The sequence below is a fragment of the Diadema antillarum genome, unplaced genomic scaffold (assembly GCF_040938485.1).
Source record: "Diadema antillarum isolate AM-2024a unplaced genomic scaffold, OU_Dant_1.0 seq00001497_RagTag, whole genome shotgun sequence".
Classification (NCBI taxonomy): Eukaryota; Metazoa; Echinodermata; class Echinoidea; order Diadematoida; family Diadematidae; genus Diadema; species Diadema antillarum.
In genome coordinates this window covers 1,032,131-1,052,355 of record NW_027272234.1, presented here as the reverse complement: position 1 = coordinate 1,052,355, position 20,225 = coordinate 1,032,131, and the positions used below count along the sequence as shown (strand labels likewise).

Sequence of the window (20,225 nt, the reverse complement as noted above, 5' to 3'; positions counted from 1 at the left end):
CATCAAAGGCACAAGTGCACCTGTGGAATTCTTTTGTACATCAATAGAAATCTGACAGCTGTTTGAATAAAACAGCCAGTTAGAACTCCATGCATAAAACCTCCTTCGTCCACGAATACTGAGTAGTCACACTCTTCTTCTCGCACTGAATAATGGAGGAGCTACACTGGTGCTGTACACGGTCGGGACCCTAAGCTTCTCGCTCTCCCTCCCCCCCCCCCCTCTCTCTCTCTCTCTATTATATATATATATATATATATATATATATATATATATATATATACATACATAAGGCTATGTGGTTTTCATACAGGGCGAACTTGGTAATTTGAACATCACCCTCACAGCTCGTCTTTCCTTCACTGGTTATCTGTTTTACCCGCTCAAGAACACAAGGAGGAATAAAGGGGCGTGGAAGAACGAAACGATGTAGTATATACAGCTATGATGATTCGATGATAGCTTGAATTAAAACGCAGTTAAGTTTGGAAATATTACCTCTTCTCGCGATACCCAAAACAAAAATCAAGCCCGGGCTGAGCCCGAACCGAGACTGTCACGTATACCTCCAGAGCTTGGCCAAATATGCGGCCGTTTTTGGTACCGCACAAACACTCGAGCTTTTGAGTGTTTACAGTAAAAAGAAAATCGGGCTCAGCCCGGGCCGAGCCCGGCCTTTTCACTCACGGTAAACGGGGTCATAGTCTGGGAGGCTGAACTTTGTGTTGCCGTGTGCCTGGTGTTAATTAATGGCTTTACCCTATTTCGAGGATGCTGAATCCGAATCTAGATGATTCAACTCTTGCATCCTTGTTAGATTAAATTTTGAGGTATTCAAAATGACCATCTGAATGATTAAGAATTGAAAGCAAATGGTGACCATCTGAATGGTTAAGAATCGAAAGCAAATGGTGATTTTATCCTATTTCGAGGGTGATGAATCCGAATCAGCATGATGTAACTCTTGCATCCTTGAGGGTTTTGAGATATTTAGAATGGCCGCCAAAATGGCCGCCAAAACCGGAAATTCCTATTTATTTCCATCTGAATCGTGAAGAATTTATTGGAAACAATTGGTGGTTTTACCCTATATCGAAGGTGCTGAATCCGAATCTGCAAAACGTAACGCTTGCATTGTTTAGACGTTTGAGTTGTTCAAGATGACTGCCAAATGGCTACCAAAACAGATATTAGAATGTATTTCCTTCTAAATGATAAAAAACAATGAGAACATTATGGTTTTGACAGTGGGAACTGAAGCCGAATCTGGCTGATGCGACTCTTGCATTCTTTACGGTTTGAGCTATTTAAGATGACTGCCAAGATGGCTGCCAAAAATTAAGATTCCACTACGAATATCTCTTTATAGAATGGCGAAAAAAATGGAAATAAGTTGATGGTCATATCTCTCGAGGGTTCTAAAGCCGAACCATGTTGATACAACTTACTCTTGCACCTTTGAAAGTTTAAGATATTCGAATATCTTGCATACAGACAAAATCCTTTTCACTCTTTGTATGAATGGTGCAATATTGTGATCTGAAGTGGAGCAGGGGATTCAATCCAGGGCGAAAAGCAAAGATGCATATTTTTAGATGCAAGTCACTTGAGCGAAGTTGTCAAATCAGCCAAAAGTCAATAGTATCTAGAATGGCCGCACGTTGGGTGAATATGCGTATTCACTGATGATTTTATTTTGCTGAATAGAAAATCAGAATGGTTTCATGGTCGCCAAATATTTGTAAGATGTGAGTTACTCTATTTCGGTTTGAGTAAACAGTGTGGCCTGCTGCAATAGGTGTCGAAACCTGTCTGGTATTCTTATGAATCTCGTGTCGTATTCTTATTGAAATTGTCGCGTATTCTGATTACGTCATCAGTTAGCTGTATCCTTGACCACTATAATCAGAAATCAGTATGATTCCTAAAGCATTCTGCGTAACTACAATACTCGTCCAGGAGCACTGTATTATTTATTGCGGCATTATGTTGTCGGAATTTTTGTTTTTGTTTTTGTTTTTTTGTTTGTTTGGGTTTTTTTTCTCTCTTTTGGCAACGGTGCGTTACCTGTGGTTTTGCCAACCGCTCTTTGCAAACATATAGACCTATATGTTTTCTTGTATGCATATAAGTATAATTATAAGTATAAAAAATCCCGCTCGTGTCTTAAACAATGTCTTAAAGCATGTAAAGAGCACCGATATAAACAAATAAACCAATTTGATTGTTCATGGATTAAGACGAGTAATCTTCTATAATCTCAGTAACCATCTCTTCATCACTATCATATCATGATTGAGAAAGGCGTGTCTTGTCCACTGATTAGTGTTTAAAACTTTTGTATGTAACGGAAACCGTAATGGCTATAATCTTGCGATTATTCAATCTGCAGTCTTGCATGGTTCATTGCTGGCACACCTACATCTTAATCTTCAAGGTATCTGCTTGAACTGGTTTCACAGTAATGTTCAAAAGGGACTGAAGAAGTATAGTTGTTTTCAATTTCTCACGATTTAGATTTCCGTTTAATTTCCGTTTTGGCGGTCTTTTTTTTTCAATATCTCAAAACTTTTTACATTGTGCTATAAGCCCGGATTCAGGACCCTCGAAATAGGGTAAAACCACCAATTGTTTTCAAGTTTTCACCATTGAGATGGAAGTACATAGGAATTTCGGGTTTGGGTGGCCATTTTGACGGCCATCTTGAATGTCTCAAAACCCTTAAGGATTCATGTACAAGAATTGCGTCATCCAGATATGGATTCAGCACCCCCGAAATAGGGTTAAATCATCAAAAACCATCGGGCAGACGTCAAAACAAGGTCAACCCCACAATCTGGCCTTGACACTCAGACAATTATTGATTATCCCAACGTTGTCGGGGCATGGCCTGTTAAAACAGAGCTTAAACTGTGTTGCCCTTTGTGTTCAGGTTACCGGAGTATTGCCTCCAGAGTGTCGTCGCGTAGGACAGTGTACTTCTCCACAGAAACTGTAAGAAACTTGGGCCATGCCCGCTACAAGATGTCACTGGCACAGGCTAGAAGATACCCTTTAGGAGAGGACTTCGTGGCAAGCGCATGCCAGCTGCCGAATTCGTATAATCAGCAACGTTACATGGACTTCCTTGACGACTGGGGTACGGTAAGTGTGTTTGTATCACCTTGACAACCATCTTGAAATATAGATTTCTTCAAAAGAAAGTACACTTCTGCGGGGCCCTGATTTTGTCGACAGAAGAGATGAACTTTCCTTGGTAGTTGGTTGTACCGTGAATTTTCTGGACATCCTACACACGGTCAGGATTGCTGTCACTTTCTTAGGGTCATTCTGGACTCCTAATTAGTCATTAAAGACACCTCCGATGAAAGTCGGCTGGTTAACGATGAACTTACACGCGTTTTGGTTCAGTTCAAGTTGTCCATAGGAATACTTCCCAGCTGTTTCAAGGGCGTCTTTCAGCCGACGTGTACGTGTTCCAGCTTTGTAGTATGTATACTCTAAACGATCAGCCATCATTATGGTCACTCCTGGAATATGAGACATCAGACAGAGTGCAATATCAGATATTTGAATTTTAGTCCTAAATATATATATATATATATATATATATATATATATATATATATATATATATAAACTCCACCCCTCCCCGTCGGTACACACAACTTATAGACCTAAAAAATGAAGCCACACACACATGGGCAAAGAGATTTCAGATACTACATTTTGTCGTTTGACATTGTTCCTCATTCTTTATGGTAAAATGTTCCTCATATTCCCCCTACGAGCTGTCTGCACGAATCGTAGAATTTCAGTTCTAAAAATGCGTAATATGAGTCATGTGGGAGGGGAGTTTCCCCTTCCCACATCCTCCCCCGCTGGATTGCATTTCGCTACCTCTCTCGAGAGTTCCCTCCCCCAATTATTGAACATATTGTTGCCCCTTCCCCCTTAGGAAAAAAAAAACATTTCAGCGTACAGCCATGGCTATGGGCTATGGAATCTTTCGTTTGTGTCTGTCCTGAGAACAACTAAAAAAAACCCCCTCAAAAATACAAGTACGAACTTCATTCGATTCATACCGTGACACAATATAGGGCCTACCAAGAGGGCTCCTCGACGTACCAGCACTTCTCTAAGGTATCGCTTATTCAAATAGGGACTAAACCACAGAACTCGAAAAGACGTTCCGAGTTCTGTGGACAAAACACAATTATTTCGAATTGACTTGATTTGATTTTGATTTGATTTTTTTTAAAGGAAAACACATATTCAGACTTTGATTTTGAATTAGAAAAGAAGAATCAAAGTTCTGATTATCCCGCCTCAATGCACATTATATAGGGCAGATTGTGGATGCTTTTGTTTAGCTACAAATTTGTCACCATCAGGCCCCACTCACCCAAAACAAATGGAACTGAACTCCTGCAATGAAAGTGTTTGCATAAAAACGGGTCCTTTAGTATATTGCAGCATGTGTTATTACACAAACATTCGCTCATGAAATGCACGCATGGAAGCACTCCTTTGTCTGTACACATGACCACGTTTTCCTTTATGCACATAATATTCATATAATTATATTTCAGCACGTCATAACAGAAGTGGATGTCGGACAACGCTCGGGAGTGAATTACGAATCTGAAACCACATCTTTCGTGGAATACGCTGCTAGAGAGGTACTGTGGGATTTCAACTGTTAAAATTTCCCTATAATAATTTTATCATATTGTATCTGAACTTATAGGTCATTCACTAATTTGTACAATTACTGAAATATCAATTAGTGTTTAAAAAAATAATCGATCTAGGGCAAACACAACTCCATCTCAGGATTATTCCATTTCTTATACTAGTTTTTTTTTTTCCAAGATATGTCGGAGGGCAGCCTTGTACAGTCTTCCTTCTGTGTAGATTCATTGACGAAGTTCCCTTGGGTGAATACGATATGCAATTCAACTTTTCGGCAATATGAAATGACAGGTGATTTTGTATAGATATTATCCTTACCTCGATTGCACACGTAATTGATAGACCTCCTCCCCCCCCCCCCCCCCCCGAGAAAAAAAAAGAAAAAGAAAAAGAACATACTGAGTGGGACAAGAATGCTGTATTATTCTTAGCAAGATACAATTCAGAAAATAAATCATATTGGGGACTTCATGAGGCTTTCGTGGGAAAGGGTACAATATAGGCCTATATGAGCTATCATGAATAGATTGAAAACTGCAAGGAACTGAAAATCGCTGATTCATTAGCCTGGAACAGCTGATCGTTGTTTGATTATAAGATTCCATATCAAATCTTTGTCAGATTTGTTGTATTCATTTGGAATAAATACATGTGCTAGTGTACGTTGGAATTGCCTTCAATCACTTTCAATTTTAATGTAACTTTCTCAATAAACGTGAAGCTATCTGGAGCATAATATTCGTTGTTCTAATTACGTCATACAGACTGCTAGTAGCCTCAGCGCTGAAGGGAGCTACTTGGGTTTTAGCGCCTCTCTCTCGGTCAATATGGAGACCTTCAATAGTCACATGAATTCTGGGACTTCATTTGGGAGACAGTATTCGTCGTATGCGGTGGGAAGCACTTCACTAAACGGTGAACAATGTTTTCACACACCCACACAGCCATTTCTATGGCGAAATGCGCTGTCTCCCCACGTAGTGTATTTCTACAGTCACACACGCCGTCATTGTAGTAGTACAATGTTAAATACCAGAATGCATGCCAATTTTCCGATTTTCAAGATTATGAGTAACTGAATTTAATTTTCCCGCCAAAGAGCATACGGCACAATATCACAATACTCTTGGTCACTACATATCATTTTGTTCTTATCTTAACACCAGTGAAGACACCTGCACCCACCTACCCCATGGCACAAAAAAGCACGTACACACACACACACACGTACACACACACACACACACACACACGTCTTGAAGTGGGCATTGTTGTGCTAAATTTCGAAAGTTTATTACCTCTCGATAAACTAAAGTTTCAAGTGATACTTAACTTCTTCTTGAAGACGAATTCTTTATATTTCTGTCATTATCATTAACATCTGATTGTTATTATTTTCTTCCAGAACCAATAAAATTGACTATGATGATAATGAATGAAGCATTCACCGATCGATTTTGGCTCCGTCGTGATTATTCCGAGCACTGTGCTTCCACCTGGAATCGAGCCTCTGTTCGTAGGAACGTTATCACTGCTTTGGGGAGATATGCGTCACACAGGAGAGTAACAGCCAGTTCGAGTAAGAAATATCACAATACGCCAGTTCATACGTCTACGTATTGTGGCAAAAAAAAAAAGGTCTGCGATTTAAACTTCGATGTGCCGTTCATGTTCGATCCGCACTTTTTGAGTAGTTATAGAGCCTATGTGTTTTCTTATGTGTTGGTTGTTTCTAATGTAAAACAACCAATGTAAAAATGTTAATCAGTATAATCAATGTTCGATCCGCACTTTTTGAGTAGTTATAGAGCCTATGTGTTTTCTTATGTGTTGGTTGTTTCTAATGTAAAACAACCAATGTAAAAATGTTAATCAGTATAATCAATGTTAAGTATTGTTAAATATACACAGAATATGAACAAAAAGTTATGATAAGATTATTTCTAGAATAAACCCTCTACAGGTATGGTTTATTGAGAAGGCTTTATTGCGACATTTTTGTATGGTAGGATGTTTTGTGATATATGACCAACACAATGTGCATCAAATAATTCGATTAAAAAAAAAAAATCACTGCTTCCAATGACAGTACCTTCAATGGTCTCGTTACAGTCGACACAGAAACGTAGCGTCTGTATTAAAATTTGAAGGAAACACTTTAAGTCATGAAGGTCACATTCTGTTGTTTATGCCTACAGGTGTGTCTTCATCAGCCCGAGTTTTCAAATTGGCGCGCTATTTTGGGGTTGGGAAAATTTCCCGAAGTCAAAGTAGCCCGCTATTTTGTGCGGTGAAGACGCAAATAGCGCGCTATGGTCGGGAATATCCCAAGAAATTTTGGGCTATTTAGTGAATTAGCGCGCGGGTGCGTCTCCCATCAGCCCGAAATTTTCTCAGTATTCCTCCACGCTTCCGGTTATCCAACTGGCTGTGGGGAATTATTGGAAAGTGCATTAGAAGCTAGTGACCTCCCTGCTAATAACACGCACGGTGTATTCAGGGATATAAACATGTGCGTACTAGGCCTACTGTTGTTGACATCTTCATAGAACTTCGTACCGTGCATGCTGGCTTTTGCATCCTTGTTTGTACTTCTTCTTCTGGTCCACTCTACCTAAGCTGAAGATTCTTGCATGTAGATTGTGTGTATTTTATACGACGCGTTTAAACTCTGCAAATCGTTATTTTCATAGGATGTCTCACTGGAAAGAAGAAAAAGTAGCGTATTATTGATATGGAGAGAATATGCTGTACTGCTCACCTCCCTGGTTGTAATATCGTACACAGGGCGTCACCAGCTTTTATTTTTTCAAGGGGGTGCGTTTTTGCACTTACGTAACCTGCGAGATTCTTTTTTTTATATTTTTTTTTGTGCCTGTATCATCATGTACATTTACATGATATACTGTACATAATATACATACATTGTTAGTGTCACGTATTCATAAGCATAAGTTACACTTAATGGAAAAATAACTGGAAAGAATTATGATTATAACATACAGAGGTAGTGACGGTGTCAGATCCTCGGCGAGGGAGCGAAGCGACCGAGCGGGGGTGGGTAGTGGGAGGGGATACCCCCTCTCACGGTAGGGACTTTTTGTAAAAGTAGAGTATATACAAAAGTCGCGTTTGTAGAGCATCTAAAAGCAAATTTCTGATAATATTTCTATTTGTAATGATAATATTTCTTATAATATACGAGGGGGGGGGGTACATTATGCGACGGTGTGAGATCCTCGGCGAGGGAGGGAGCAAAGCGCCGAGCGGTGAAGGGTGTGGGAGGGGAATACCCCTTCCACGGTTGGGACTTTTTTGTACAAACAGAGTGTAATAGTCGCGTTCATAGGGCATTTTAAATCAAATTTGTAGGAAATTAAACATCGTTAAAAAAAAATCGCTGTGAAGGACTATGATTGCAATATACGGAGTACATAATGTGACGGTGTGAGATCCTCGGCGAGGGAGCGAAGCGATCGAGCGGGGAGGGTTTGGGAGGTTGATACCCCCTCCAACGGTAGGGAACTTTTTTTAAAAGCAGAGTACAAAAGTCGCGTTTGTAGAGCATCTAAAAGCAAATTTCTGGGAATTAAACGTAATAGAAAATTCACTGTAAAGGACTATGATTACAACTACGGGGGGGGGGTACATTATGTGACGGTGTGAGATGAGATCCTCGGCGAGGGAGGGAGCAAAGCGGCCGAGCGGGGAGGGTGTGGGAGGGGACCCCCTCCCACGGTAGGGTTTTGTAAAAGCAAAGTACAAAGGTCGCGTTTGTAGAGCATTTTAAAAGCAAATTTCTAATAGGGTGTTAAACACAATGAAAAAACAAGACACTGCGAAGGACTGTGATCATAACTTCTGAAACTATTCATTTTACTATAAGTACGGTAGAGGGAGCGAGCCACTTTCACTTGCCATTCGCCTGAAATGTGTTCATTAAAAGCTTAAAAGTGATCGCATTGTTCGAGCAATACAATTTGTTCTTATATGAGCATCAAAGCATAGGAGAAAAGAAAAATATAAGGCTTACTAAATATATGTTTCCAGGTGCACACTCGAAGAGGCTACCATTTTTACTTTAAATTTACTCGTAAGGAAGTACAGTAGCTAGTGTATATGTAAATTGTTAGTGTTAGTGTATTATTCGCCCCGTCATGGGTGAAAAAAAATTTCGCATTTTCATACATGAAATTGACAACTTTTAGACGAAAAAAAGTGCCTTTATTGTTCATTTTGGTCTTTCAATGATTGATCAATTATTTATTACAGGGGCACGGGGGGGGGGGGGGGGGTGGCAAAAACTCGTTTTGCCCCCTGATGCACACTTCTATGAAATACTCCGAAAATTGTCAGTCCCCCAAAGTGTCGAGTCTTAATCTGTGGGTAGGAACCGAGCGGGGGAAACATAAATCAAAGAGGATGAGGGAATTTTTGAAAATGTTTGAATTCAAGTGACAGATATATCAAACATGCTTTTTGATGAAATACTCTGAAATTTGTCAATCCCCCAAGTTTTCTAAGTGTATGGTTGGAAACCTAACAGGGAGGGTGTGGGAGAGGTAGCCCTTCAACGCGAGATTCTGTATTTTCAGAATTGAAATTCAACAATCCGTTGCAGAATGAATGCAATATTTGGACAGCTTTCTATTTAAAAAGGAAGACAAATTTCTTCATTTCGAGAATCATAGAGTGACGTTTGCCCCCTTGTCCTCCGGGAATGATGCTCCTGCATACGAGAAAGCTGATGCATTTTTAGAAATCAAATGAAAATAGCTCATAAAGACATTTGGAATTTAGGAAGCTCTCAATCCCCCAAGACTTTTAGTGCACTAATAATATAAAGGAAAACCAAGCGGGCAAAGGGTTAATTGAAAGGAGATAATCATCCCCTCCCACACGACGGAACTCTTCCATTTTTTAAAAGTGAAGTGACAGGTCTGGTGCACACTTGCGATAAAGCATTTGTAAATCTATCAATCTAAAGGTGCATTAAGTCCATGGAAAATAGACCAAACGGGAGAGGGAGGAGGAGGGGTATCCCCCTCCCACACGAGAGAGACTTTTGATTTTCAGAATTGAAATTCAGGAACCTGGTGCACACTTTGGGTGAAATATTTGGACAGATTTCCATCAAAAAAGCAAGAAAATCTTCTAATATCGGGAATTATGACTATGTTTGTGCGTTCGTGTGTGTGTGTGTGTGGGGGGGGGGCAAAAACTGCTTACCCTTGCAATATTTTTACGGGGAACTTTTTTTTCTGTCAAAAAGCAAGAAAGTCTTCTCATCTCGGGAATTGTTGATTATGGGGGGGGGGGGCAAAATTATAATATGCTTGCCCTCCAAAATTTTTATAAGGCTAAGGCTCGCAATTTAGGGCTCGCATTTTCGATTTGTATTGGTCAGAAATAAAGTGCTGTACGGAGAGCCTACATCCTTGCAGCACACGGACACGTACACGCAAACGTGTAAGTGCTCCGTACCGTACGATATGTAGGTACTGTACGGTCGATAAAGTAGTGAACACTGCAAAATAGATATGTATAAAATCAGTGCTGCCAGAACCCGGGTGCGACTTTTTTTTCCCACGAATTTCTTGTCCCTTATGCAAAATAAAAAGAAAATAATAACTAGACTTGGAATTTGTCAACAATGACAATTAGGTGATCCGATCTATTCGAAAATCAATTATTTGAGTCCTGATCCCAATAGGCATGACCATACAGGTTTCATCTGTGTTTAAGGACATTGGCCGTGTGATGTTTGGATTCTCATTTAAAAAAGGGAGTCAGCTCTGCCATCTTTGGTACCAATTCCGTATACACTATAACGAAGATACAGAATGAAGCATATTTGACCATTGACCCCACTTTGCACAGCCCAGATGGCATCTGAGCAAAAGTGGTTATTTTGTGAAATGATTCTCGGAACATGGTCTTTGCGTGTGCAAAATATGGACAATATTGGACATGTATTCACCAAGTTATACAGGATGAAACATTTATGACCTTTAACCCTAATTTACTTTCACACGGATCGGATGTCTGAAATGTCAAGGAATATTTCTACTACCAAGTTTCAAGTCAATCCGACTTCATAATGACGTCAAACGGGCCCGCCAAAGTTGAAATTCCGCGCGCGCGTCAGATGCAAAATAAAAAGAAAATAATTAATAAAGGATAATAGAAAATAGATTATTTAGCGTCCGGCGTTGAGGTCGCTCGCAGACTTTTTTTTTTTTTTTTTTTTGGTGGTCTGAATGGGGGTGCGTTCGCACCCAACGCACCCCCCCCCCCCCCCCCCCCCCCCGTAACGCCCATGCATACATCAACATGATATAGGAGATTTTGCGCTGGGAAATCCACTTTCCAACCGCGCGCTAAGCAGAGTATAATGATGCAAAGTACGCATGCGTCAAATTTCGCCATACACGTGGGGGCTGTTCTAGCTGGTAAAGACGCTCATTCGCAGTATCGGGCTATTTTCATAGACCGCAAAAACATCCCGCTATAGTTTGAACTTCGGGCTGGTGAAGTGGTTTTTATTTTTAGAAGCGTACAACACCTTTGCGGTGTTTCACCCGTAGGTTTCATTATCATAATTTCAGATGGTAGGTAAAAAGGCCTCTAAACCACATAGTATCCGTGTGCATAAACACACACACATAACAACATGTCTATTTGCATGTAGAGGCCTATACTTCTTCTTCTTCTTCTCGAGTCACTACCAACGACTACGCTGAATGGAATGTCAGATTCTTCCAGTCCATTGTTGGATGCACTGCCTGGCAAAGGGTGTTAGAGCTGCCAGATCTTCTTGTATGTCTTGTGTGCAAGGCTCTGGTAAAAGTGGACAGACAAGGAGATGTTGCATAGCTCCTCTCCACACAGGCAGGTGATGTCGTCATTCTCAATGTTATATATCCCCACTTTGCTAAGAGGCCTATACAAAAACATACATAATATTATGTTCATATTATATCATTTTTTTTCGGAAAAACAGACCCTCGTGTCATAATACCCATCACGTGGCCTGTGGGCACATACGGTCTCCCTAAGCCAACAAGCGGGTGTCCAAGAGGTTGGAATAGTAATGGTTATCGCTATCACGACACGGAAGACGACAACGCCAGCAACGGCTGGAGCAACCCCTTTCACATGAGTGGTTACAAGGGTAGAGGCAACAGGCAAGATGAGTTCTGCATGAAAACCGTCCGCAACATGTACAACAGCCAATGGATTTGGCAGCCGGGTTCCTATTGCATCTACAAGCGAGGAAGCTGTCCCTCAGGTAAGTATTCGCTGATAGTTGATATGTGTCCGTGTGTGCGTACATTGTATTTGCGTGTGCGTGTGAGCAGGGAGGTGGGTCTCCCTGGTGTGAGAGAGATTGCTTGTATGCACGTGCACAGTGCTTTTGCTTCCTTATTGCGTTTGTTTGTTTGTTTTTATTCACCACAGGACTCACACCAGTAACTGAGGTCAGTAATGAGGATGGTATGAAAGCATGTGATTAGTAGAGATAACAAGAACTTGTGGTACGCCGTGCACTTTGAACTCTCGATCCTAATCTTACAGTATAATAGGGAGCTTTAGATTTTGACGCGCGGACGTTTGAGACGACGAGTGCGCTGGACGTTCTCCCCTCCCCTGCGTCGCGTTGAAAAGTAGCTTTAGATTACGCTGGGACGCAACGCATAAAAAATAAAATCGCGCCACCATATGATCGGTGCATGAAGTAGCTCTCTGTGTTGTAAACTGTGCGGACGTAAAAACAGCCCAGTACGCGTAGTGAAAAACTCAGGCGACGCAAGTTAAAAATAGATCGATTGACGCGCGCTTCTGCGCACGCTCAGAACATTAACCCGCTCTGGTTTTTCCCCCCTGAACGTCCGCGCGTCTAAAATTTAAAGCCCAAACAAAGTTGTGGTACGCCTGCAAAAGTTGTCAAATTTCGCTCCCGAATGTGAACGTATGCTTAGGAAATGTGCAGGATAACGATGTTATGACAAGATATTCGATGGGTAACGACGAAAATGCGATATATTAACCAAAAAGGTTCAGTCCCAGTAGGGTTGGGGGTACCACCTATCGTCACCCTAAGGATCTGTAGCTTGTTTATTCTAGAAATATAACTCAAATCCGCCTAATTCTTACCTCAAATATGCCATAAATACTGCAGTTTTGAATGTCGTGACCGTCTCGTTGATTATGAATCTCCGTTTTAAAATAGCGCAATTTTAGTGCGTGCGTTCCGTTTTCTTCGCGCAGCTAAAAAGGGTACCTTGCGATCGGCACCCCCTCCCCTCCATAGGTATGCACGTGAATTTCACAGCATAGGTAATACACGTGAATTTCACAGGCCATAGGTAATACATGTACACGTGAATTACTGAGCGGATGTGTAATTTTTAGCTTGGTTTGTTAGAGTTTGATTTTGTTTCTTCGTTTTTATTGTCTTTATAGCTAATTACACTTAATCCCGCGCGTAACTTTTCGTTCTATACGCAAACAGCCATGATACGCAGGGTGCCGATGGGAAGGTGCCCTGCCGAGGGTGGTGCCCCAACCATACTTACCCGAACGGGGTCAGGCTAAACTCGGACTCGGGGATAACTCGGCTTCGCTTTGACGGCGGGATGAGTTGTAATGGTTGTCCCTCTGATTGTACAGTGTTGTCCTATGGGAGCGGCCTGTATAAACTAGCGCTTCGTGTTCTGGCTACTCGCAGTAATGGTCCGAGTTGTTACAACGCGCGCATCAAAAACCTCTTTTGCGCGCATGCAAAATTAGTGTGCGCCTATCAAGCACCTCTTAAAAAATCAAAGGCGCTTTATTAACAACAAAAAAATCCAAAGACCGCGCGTCTCAACAACTGAGGACCGCGCGTTGTCATTTTTGTTTTGTTTTGTGCAGGATTACGTTAGCACGCACTTTCCTGTCCATTCAGTTAGGCCTCATTTGGTATTATGCAGTGGCCAGTAGAATGTGGCGATCACGAACTGCGTGTGAATTGTCTGAAGTAGGGTCGAATTTTTCCCGAGACCGAGTTAGTCTGGAGCCTTCTGGAATAAAAGTCGGTTTTCCTACTATTATTATTTTTCTCAAAATACTCCAAACCGACTCATCATTCCGGCAAACCGCGTCAGCCAGGAAGTTTCTTAGTGGACTCTTTCGATATATTGCAAGAAAAAATGAAATGGTGCCAGACGGGTTCTCAAGCACTTACCGAAACTTAGTTTTCACTTTAAAGCTCCCTATTGTCACAATGTCAGGACTAAAAAAAAAGAAAATCGGCTCTGTTTATGTGTTGTGTTGGTTCGTTCTTACGCTTTGTTTAGCATTGACGATTAATTTCCATTTTTCGTATTCGTCTTATTATACCCCCATCCATACATAGGAATCACTCTGAGGTCGGGTGGCCGGTCGGTCGGGCGGTCGGTCGGTCGGTCGGTCGGGCGGTCGGGCGGTCGGGCGACCGGTCCGTTGCAAAATCTTGTGGATCGAACTCCTCTCTCATTTTTTTGAGCAATTGACCCCAAATTTGGCACGTGTGACCACTATCAAAAGTAGATGTGCAAGACACCTTTTTCGTTAGTATCGCATAATGCGTTGCCATGGCAACGGCATATTTTCGTAAAAATTTGTGGATCGAACTACTCTCATTTTTTGAGCAATTAACCCCGAATTTAGCATGTGTGACTGCTATCACAGGGAGAAGTGCAAGACACCTTTTTCGTTAGTATTGCATAATGAGTTGCCATGGCAACAGCAAATTTTAAAAAACCTTACAAAATGTTGTGGATCGAATTCCGCTCTCATTTTTTGAGCAATTGACCCCAAATTTGGCATGTGTGACCGCTATCAACGGTAGATGTGCAAGACACCTTTTTCTTTAGTATCGCATAATGCGTTGCCATGGCAACGGCATATTTTCATAAAAACTTGTGGATCGAACTACTTTCTCATTTTTTGAGAAATTAACTTCAAATTTGGCAGGTGTGACCGCCATCACAGGCAGATGTGCAAGACACCTTTTTCATGAGTATTTCATAATGTGTTGCCATGGCAACGGAAGATTTTCATAAAAATCTATCTCACAAAATGTTGTGGATCGCACTACTCTCTCAGTTTTGTAGCAATTCGGTTTAAATTTGGGATATGCGACCAATGTAATGTATATTTGTGCAAAACCCCTTTGATGTGTGCATTGATAATTCTGTTGCCATGGCAACAGCAGTTTTTTTAACCATTCATACAAAAATGTGTGGATTAGCCTAACTCCTTCAGTTTTTAAGCATTTGACTTGAAAATTGGCACATGTGACCACTATGGTACGTAGATGTGCATGCTTACTCTTTCGTCATTGTTGATCAATGTGTTGCCGTGGTAACAGCATAGTTTGAATGAAAATCATACGAAAATATTGTGGATTCAGATAACTCACTCAGTCTTAGAGCATTTGACTTGAAATTTGGCACACATGACCACTATAGTATATAGATGTGCAAACTTAATCTTTCGTCAGTGGTGAACGATGCGTTGCCATGGTAACAGCTTGTTTTTACCAAAAAACATACAAAAATATTGTGGATTCGGCTAACTTCCTTCAGTTTTCGAGCATTTAGCTAGAAATTTGGCACACATGACCACTGTGATATGTAAATGTGTAAACGTAATCTTTCGTCAGTGGTGATCAATGTGTTGCCATGGTATTCAGCATATTTTGAATGCAAATCATACAAAAATATTGTGGATTCAGCTAACTCCCTCACTCTTTGAGCATTTGGCTTGAAATTTGGCATATGCAACCACTATAGCATATAGAGGTGCAAACTTAATCTTTCGTCCGTGATGAATAATGCGTTGCCATGGTAACAGCTTCTTTTCACTAAAATGCATGCAAAAATATTGTGGATGCAGGTAACTACCTCAGTCTTTGAGCATTTAGCTCGAAATTTGGTACATGTGACCATTATAGTATGTAGATGTTCAAACTTGATCTGTCATTATTGTGAACAATGCGTTGCCATGGTAATAACATTTTTAAACAAAAAAGCATGTGGATTCAGCCAACTCCTCCAGTCATTCAGCATTTAGCTTGAAATTTGGCACACCTGACCACTATGGTACGTAGATGTGCAAACTTAACCTTTCGTCATTGTTGATCAATGTGTTGCCATGGTATTCAGCATATTTTGAATGAAAATCATACAAAATATTGTGGATTCAGGTAACTCCCTCAGTCTTTGAGCATTTTGCTTGAAATATGGCACATGCAATCATCATAGTACAGAAATATGCAAACTTCATATTTCATTATTGTTGAACAATGTGTTGCCATTGTAACAGTGCATTTTGAATGAAAATCATACAAACATTTTGATTCTCCTAACTCTCTCTGTTTAGAGCATTTTGGCTTCAAATTTGGCACATGTTACATCTACATTACCTAGATGTGCAAAAAATCTTTTGTCAGTGTGGAAAATGACGTGTTGCCATGGTAACAGTATATTTGGAATGAAAATGATACACTAATATTGTTAATTCAACTAAGCCCCTCATCTTTGTAGCATTTCGCTTGAAATTTGGCACATGTGACGGCTATGATATATAGTTGTGCAAACTTCATGTTTTTCTTAATGTCCAACATTGTGTTGCCATGGTTACACAACTTTTAATAAAAACCATAGAAATCATCAGTTTATTTATAAGTCTTGCTCACTCAGTTTTTGAGCACGTGACTTGAAATGTGGGATATGTGACTAACAGTGAGCAATACATTTATTTACTGTTGAACAGTACCATGCCATGGTATAAATTTTTTTCCATTAAAAAGTTTTTAAAAAAATCCTGGTTGAGCTAATTACCTCAGTTGTGGGTGGGGGTATATTAATCACAATGAGTGATAGTTCTAGTTCCTCTTGTTCCTTTTTAGGATGGTAGGATTTTTGTTGCACCTTGGTGAGGTTATGCTTGCATGTGGCACCGGAACATTACAGTGTTGTGTAACCATGCAATACGTTAATTCGCATATAATTATCACTGTACTGTCTTCTTCATCTTTCGCCGAGCTGACAAGATTAACATTGGAAGAAGTCCATTTCGTTGAAATTTGTGGGTGAACGACGTGAAAGTGAAGGAAAATTGCAGCTAAGAAGGCTGCCGGAAAGCACACAGGGCCGGCGCAGCCGCGTGGGGGCCGTGGGGGCCGTGGGGGCTCGGGCCCCCACACTTTTTGTGCACCATACAAAGGAATACATAAGGTGTCATCACTTTGGGCCCCCACACTTTTTTCAACCCGGAAGTACGTAAGTGGCATTAAAATAGAAATAGATTGAGATCTTGAAGCATGGCGGCGGTAAGGTTATGTGTTTTCTCTGAAGACTTTTTTTTCATAACACCCGGAAAGGGGAGAGAGTGAGCTGAGGACCTCTTTTTTTTGTTTCTTTTTTTTTTTGCTTGTCAGCAGAGGAAACCCGGAAGTGGACGGGGAGAGATGACCTGAGGACCTTTTTTTTTTTTTTTTTTTTTTTTTGCTTGTTAGCTCATGAAACCCGGAAGTGGGCCCCCACACTTTTGAAAACACTGCGCCGGCCCTGGCTCAAGCAATCGGTGACGGACCATAGGCTCACCGACTACGGGCAGCATCTCCGGTCAGTCACGACCAAGGAGACCCTCGATGTCCAGGTGATCAGCCAAGTGAGACATTTCCATTGACCATGGACTACGTGAAAGAAGCCTTGCAATCTCAAATTGTGCTGCGACGACGTTCTCCAAAAGCTGAATGACGTGATCTCGGCCGCCATATTGGAGAAAGTGACACAAAGTGTGTACCTTTGGTACCAAGCAATCTCGCTGGACCTTGAGCAACCAAAGGCTGAACAGAAATCGACGAGCGAGCAACTCAACTATCTGGAAGGGAACCTCAAGAAGGTTCAGAATGCACCCGATGAGCAAGAGCAATATTCCAGGCGGGAATGCCTCCGGTTCTACGGCATACCGGAAACAGCCGATGAAAACTCTGACAACCTCATCATGGACATCGTCGAGACCCACCACCTGGACATTTCGCTCGACCCTACATGTATTTCCAGAAGTCATCGCATCACACCGAAACCCAGAAACGGAGTCGAAGGAGAGAAACCTGGACCAAAACCGATCATAGTCAAGTTCGGATCATATGCAACGCTCGGCAAACCGTCTTCAACGCCAAGTCCTGTTTTAAAGGGAGTCCCATCTTTGTACACGAAGATCTATCATCACATCGAAGGAAGCTTGTCCACGCAGCAAAGGACAGGTCATCAGTGAAGCGGGTGTGGACCAAGGACGGGAATATCGCAGCGCTTGTCAGCATCGAAGGAATGAATGACAGAAGAGTCACCATCAGGAACATGGCAGACAGAGACTGCGATAAGACATGACCAGCATTGGTAAATATGACCGGTAAACCATAAATAATGAAATTAAAGTACTAGTATCCATGTATGATGTGTAACAAAAGTGTTAAAAAAACCCCAAAAATGCATTGTTATGTTCCGGTTCTATTAGATGGTGCCATTTGAAATGCACTCCATACAGCAAGGATGTCTTTGTGACTGACAATGATTGGTTTTGTCGTTTTTGGTTGTTTCCAGGAATTACCATTCCATGCTGGCAATGATATAGTAAATGTATCTGAAAGTGAAGAACGCACGCATAATGACACGCATAATGACAGTCATTTGACCCCAGTACAGTTGGGCAGTTACATGACATTTTGAAGCTTGATGGAGAAAAAGGAAAAATTATGTCGTTACATTTGGAAAAACAAATAAAGAAACTGCGAGTAAGTCCTGGGCTGAAAGTTGCTCGGCTTCTCTCAAGAAAAACATTGATGAACGCCGATTATTTATGTCAAAGTCAAACATCCATGTATTAACGCTAAGCGAAACTCTGTAAATGAGCTTATTGATGACAGCGAAATTGCATGTAAAGATTATTCATTGATATGGAAAGATAGAAACAGAGCAGGTGGAGGTGTGGCAGCATATATACGAAGTGATGTAGATTATACACTGAGAAGTGATTTAATAAACGAAGATTTGGAAACGTTAGTGATTGAAATAAAGCCTGTAAATGTGAAGTCATATTTTATTGTTTCATGGTACAGGCCGCCTAGCTAACACAAATTTTAAGGTTTTTAAATCGTTTGAAGTGGTATCACAGTGAATAGAAACCTATCTCGAGAATATATTTTATTAGGGGATATGAATTGTGACGTAATGCCAGAAAATAAACCGTGGCAAACAAAGCAGTTACTCGAGTAAACGGAAGGCGTTGGTTATGTGCAATTACAGCAATGTAGTTAAGACGGCGACCAGAGTTACGGAAAACACCTCGTCAACGATTAATCTTATCATGACAAATACTCCAGGTAAAATTGATACAGTTGATATTCTACCCATGTCTCTGAGTGATCATTATCTTGTATATTGTATCTGGGGTAAAAAGTGTGTCAAAAACAAAGCTGAACACAAATACAAGATTTCCCGAAACCTAAAGAAAGTTGATTATGATTTGCTAAAAGAAGATATATCTGTAGAATCATGGGAACACATCATGAATAAAACTAATGTAGGGACAGCGTACACTGCATTTGAAAATACAATACGTCTGGTGATAAACAAACACGCTCCCCTTAAGAAAAAAAAAACAAGAGTAAAAAAGAAAGAATCGCCTTGGATTACTGATCAAGTCATCTCACTCATAAAGGAAAGGGACAATCAGAAGCGTTTGGCAAAGAAATCAAGCTCACCTGCTGATTGGGAAAATACAAGTGTCTACGAAACAAGGCTACCGCTTAAATTCGTAGAGCAAAGAGAGAGTATATTACTAATAGTATCATTAACGGTAATGGTCAATCTGAAAAGGTGTGGAAATCGTTGAACTTTGTTCTCCCGAAGAAAAAAATATGACACTGGTAGAATAGCACAAGTAAAAACAGAAGGTGGAGAAATGTTGGGTAAAGAAGAAATAGCTTACTATTTTGATACATATTTCACGAATGTTGGTAAAACAATTCAAGAAAATGTTGAAAATAGTGAGTATGCGGATGACTGCGGGGACATGTTGTCCCACTCCCAAGGACTTTGGAAATTATTTCCGTTTTATAGATATTGAAGAAAACGAAGTACTGAAGCATTTACATGATAATCTTGCTACTGATAAGGCATGTAGTCTGGACAATGTACCTGCAGTTATCCTAAAGTCCATTGTTGAATATATTTGTAAACCTCTTACTTATATTTTCAATCTGTCGATGCGTCAAAACAAGGTTCCGTTGGCATGGAAACGATCTCGTGTCACGCCCATATACAAAGGTGCGGGCCAAAGATCGCAGGTTAACAATCATTTTATAGACCAATATCTATTTTACCAGTGATAGCGAAAATTACGGAAAAACTCATATTTGATCAATTGTACAAATATCTTCAAGAGATAGGACTTCTGGCAGTGCATCAATCAGGATTTAGACCCAAACATTCAAC

General features: G+C 40.7%; 1 protein-coding gene across 1 annotated transcript in view; it reads left to right on the top strand.

Moving 5' to 3' along the window:
• LOC139710090 (uncharacterized) overlaps nucleotides 1–20,225 on the top strand; it is a 39,307-nt gene that overhangs the window by 7,021 nt on the left and 12,061 nt on the right. The window contains exons 3-7 of the mRNA XM_071622034.1: nucleotides 2,933–3,144; nucleotides 4,593–4,682; nucleotides 5,460–5,610; nucleotides 6,101–6,268; nucleotides 11,699–11,986. Of these exons, the coding sequence (XP_071478135.1) occupies nucleotides 2,933–3,144; nucleotides 4,593–4,682; nucleotides 5,460–5,610; nucleotides 6,101–6,268; nucleotides 11,699–11,986 (909 nt within the window). The remainder of the gene's footprint in view (nucleotides 1–2,932; nucleotides 3,145–4,592; nucleotides 4,683–5,459; nucleotides 5,611–6,100; nucleotides 6,269–11,698; nucleotides 11,987–20,225) is intronic.